Raw genomic sequence first — 3,008 nt, forward strand, 5'->3', positions numbered from 1 at the left:
TGAATCACATTCTTTATCCAATTCTACCCTTCTTATATTCTTCTTCTGAGAAACTTACTTTGACATTTTATAATCCATAGCTTCCTTGTTTTACAAATGAAGTCAGATTGTGCATTTATATTTATTAGAATATTTCCAAAATCCTTGACACCAAATGGACATGATCGAAAAGAGTTGCAGTGGAACAGAAAAGAAAAAAAGGATAAAGTCAAATTTTTAAACAAAGCTAACAAGCTTAAGAAAATATATTAACCAAACAAAAAATTGAAAAATCTTTAATTTAATATTGGCGAACTTTACACTGTCAAAACATAAGTTGCTTAATTTGATCAGATAAACTTCCCACCGGAGGTTTCCCATCATTAGAATCACTCATGCACCAAGGGTAAATAGACATGAGGCTCAGCCAGCAATTTCTTCCTTAACCACTACCTTACTTCTATTTGCCCTTTTTGCAGTCCTCCGTTTGGCCTGAATTTGGCGTACATATTCTGCCACAATGACATGGAAATTGGAAGCAAGCTTACTTGATGTGGAAACATTAAGTCCAGCCTTCTTCAATGCTCTTGTGACATTCTTCTGAGCCTTTTGGAAGTGGATGCTACAGAGAGAAGGTACAGTGGATCTCATTATGGGCTTCCCACATGTTATCGGTCCCGCCTGAGCACTAAACAGAGAGAAAAAGGGGGGGAAAATCAATAAACAAGTCAGTTGAGAATTTAATCTCTGCCACTCAAAACTTGAAAATGCCAAAGAAGTTGGCAGAACCAGCAAATGGTGCATTACCCTATAATAAACTTAGTTATAAAATTTAATATGTGATGGTTATACTCTTTTTTCAACTAATAAGGACATCTTCTACAACTCCTAGTTTAGAAAAATCCTAGTGCTCACTTATATCTTGGTAATCATATAATCTGCAGGGAAGGCTTAACTTAGATTTTAATTAAATGAGGAAGCAATTGACCACTTTAAAGTATGTTCAAATGTGAACTGAATGATTTCTAGAACTATTTTTCAGGCATTCTGATTGTGGGAGAGAATTCACACACTAGGTGGTGCATGTTAACATCATTATGTAGCATGTACCGCATTCAAACACCCAGATGACTCAAATCATTTTTGGTCTGCATTTAATATTCCTAACTTTCTAAAGTCTTTAAAAGACACTTGCAATGCATTAATTTATATAAGAGAGGCCATGCCTTGAGTATATGCTGGTAGCCAGGTTCATATTTGTTTTAGTGTATTAGCCTATTAGGTATGATATGTCACTAGAACCAAAAAATTCTAGGCATCTGTTTATAATTATGTAGCTAAATAATTTCAATGCTATATGCAATCTGAAAAACATCAAGTAGTTATGCAAAATTTGAGAAAAAGGAGGGGAGCTAAAATAGCACTAAAATACTGATAAATCCACAAATTTCCATGCACTATGAATTACCCAAATGCACTCAGACACGCACAAAAAATCGTGTGTAACTTATCTATCGCTAATTCCTAATTCCTATGAAAAATTTTAAAATGGGCATGCAATCTCTATGGAAAAGCAAGTATCCCAAACCGGTCGCTATCGTTTTCTTGCTTTCTTGTTTGATAAACTGTCACTAAACTAAAAAAGAAAGAAGAGAAAGAACTGGGAGAATTGGCACCTACATAACCAGTTGCTTGCTTACCAAGCAAATACCCATTAAAGAACACAGCAAAAAGAACAAAATTTTCAAACATAGAGCCTCACCAATCCATAATTCCAAAGAATTCTCTCGAGTACCCATTAAAGCATTAAGCACAAAAACGAAAACTACTGAGGCGGGAAACACAAATACCTCTTGATAACATAATGGCAAGGCTTGTAAAGCTTCTGTTTGGAATCAGAGAGAATATGGAGATGGCAAAAGCTGGTCAAAGGCATAGACTTCAACTTACACCCCACAAACGCACACCTCTGGTTGTGCTGCTGCTGCTGTTTTTTACTTCATTGCCTTCAAGATTGGCAAATTGGGTGTCTCTCTCTCCGTCAAATTCAGCCGTGTGTTGTTCGTTTAAGAAGGGGCTGAGACCGTAGTCCCAGTAGTATTGTCTGAATTGGACCCTGAGTTGGTCCATGAGAGCCAAAAGTGAACTCTGTAGCATTTGCAGAGCTGTTTGAGGTAGTGGGAGCGGCGGCGGAGGAGTTCTTGGCGTGTCAGGTGGGTGGCGCGTGTGAGGAAGAGGTGTTCTTGGGAAGGAGTGAGAGTGATGATAGGAGAATTAGCATTGTCAGTGTGGGTGGTGGGGTTTGGGGGTTTGGGAGGTTTTGAAGAAGAATATGGGTTTTGGTGCTTGGAAGCGGAGGCCATGGAGAAGAAGAATATGCTCCGATACTGTATACAGGCGAGAGAGAGAAAGAGAGTGAAATTTTCTGTTGAAACTATTTCCTATATAATAAATAGCTGAAAAGTCTATATCTAAGTTTATAAGTCTTGGGATTTCAAACTGCACTCCTAGTTCGAGAGAGATTGGGCAATTTGGTGCCATTAACAACTTTTTTATTTAAAGTTTTACGTTTCAACCTTCAGAAAACAAATTCCTTCTGCAACCCCTGATTTTAATTATCTGAATTTTATTGAATTTTATGGGCCTAAAACTTTTTTTTTTTTTTTTGCTTTATCACTTCTTTTGTTCATATTTTTTCTTTACGTGTCTATTTAAAATAATATATTTGTACTTGTTTTAATAAATATATTCTATACTTTGAAAATGTTAAAAAAAAAAATTAAAGTGTACATAAAACTGAGTTTATTAGCTCAAGCCAAACATACGCTAAGTGTCATGTAAGCTTGCCAATCATATTTAGTTCACCCAATAAAATGATATCAAATGATGTGGTATTATTTTACTAGACACTAAATACACATACCAACCTTATGTGGCATTTAATGAAAATATGGAAGAAATGACTGTTAATGCAAATGGAATATAACATCAAGCAGTAAAATTCAAATTCTAAAACTTTAAAGTGTAAA

General features: G+C 35.7%; 1 protein-coding gene across 1 annotated transcript; it reads right to left on the bottom strand.

The window, feature by feature from the left end:
• Positions 1–248: 248 nt before the first annotated feature.
• Positions 249–2,427, bottom strand: LOC112010448 (uncharacterized). Its single transcript, XM_024042787.2, is given in 4 exon segments — positions 249–667; positions 1,830–1,977; positions 1,980–2,114; positions 2,117–2,427. Coding segments are annotated over 4 exon segments (774 nt in total). The 5' UTR covers positions 2,343–2,427; the 3' UTR covers positions 249–402.
• Between the last annotated feature and the right edge of the window lie 581 nt (positions 2,428–3,008).

This window comes from Quercus suber, unplaced genomic scaffold (genome assembly GCF_002906115.3).
Source record: "Quercus suber isolate HL8 unplaced genomic scaffold, Cork oak 2.0 scaffold_199, whole genome shotgun sequence".
NCBI lineage: Eukaryota > Viridiplantae > Streptophyta > Magnoliopsida > Fagales > Fagaceae > Quercus > Quercus suber.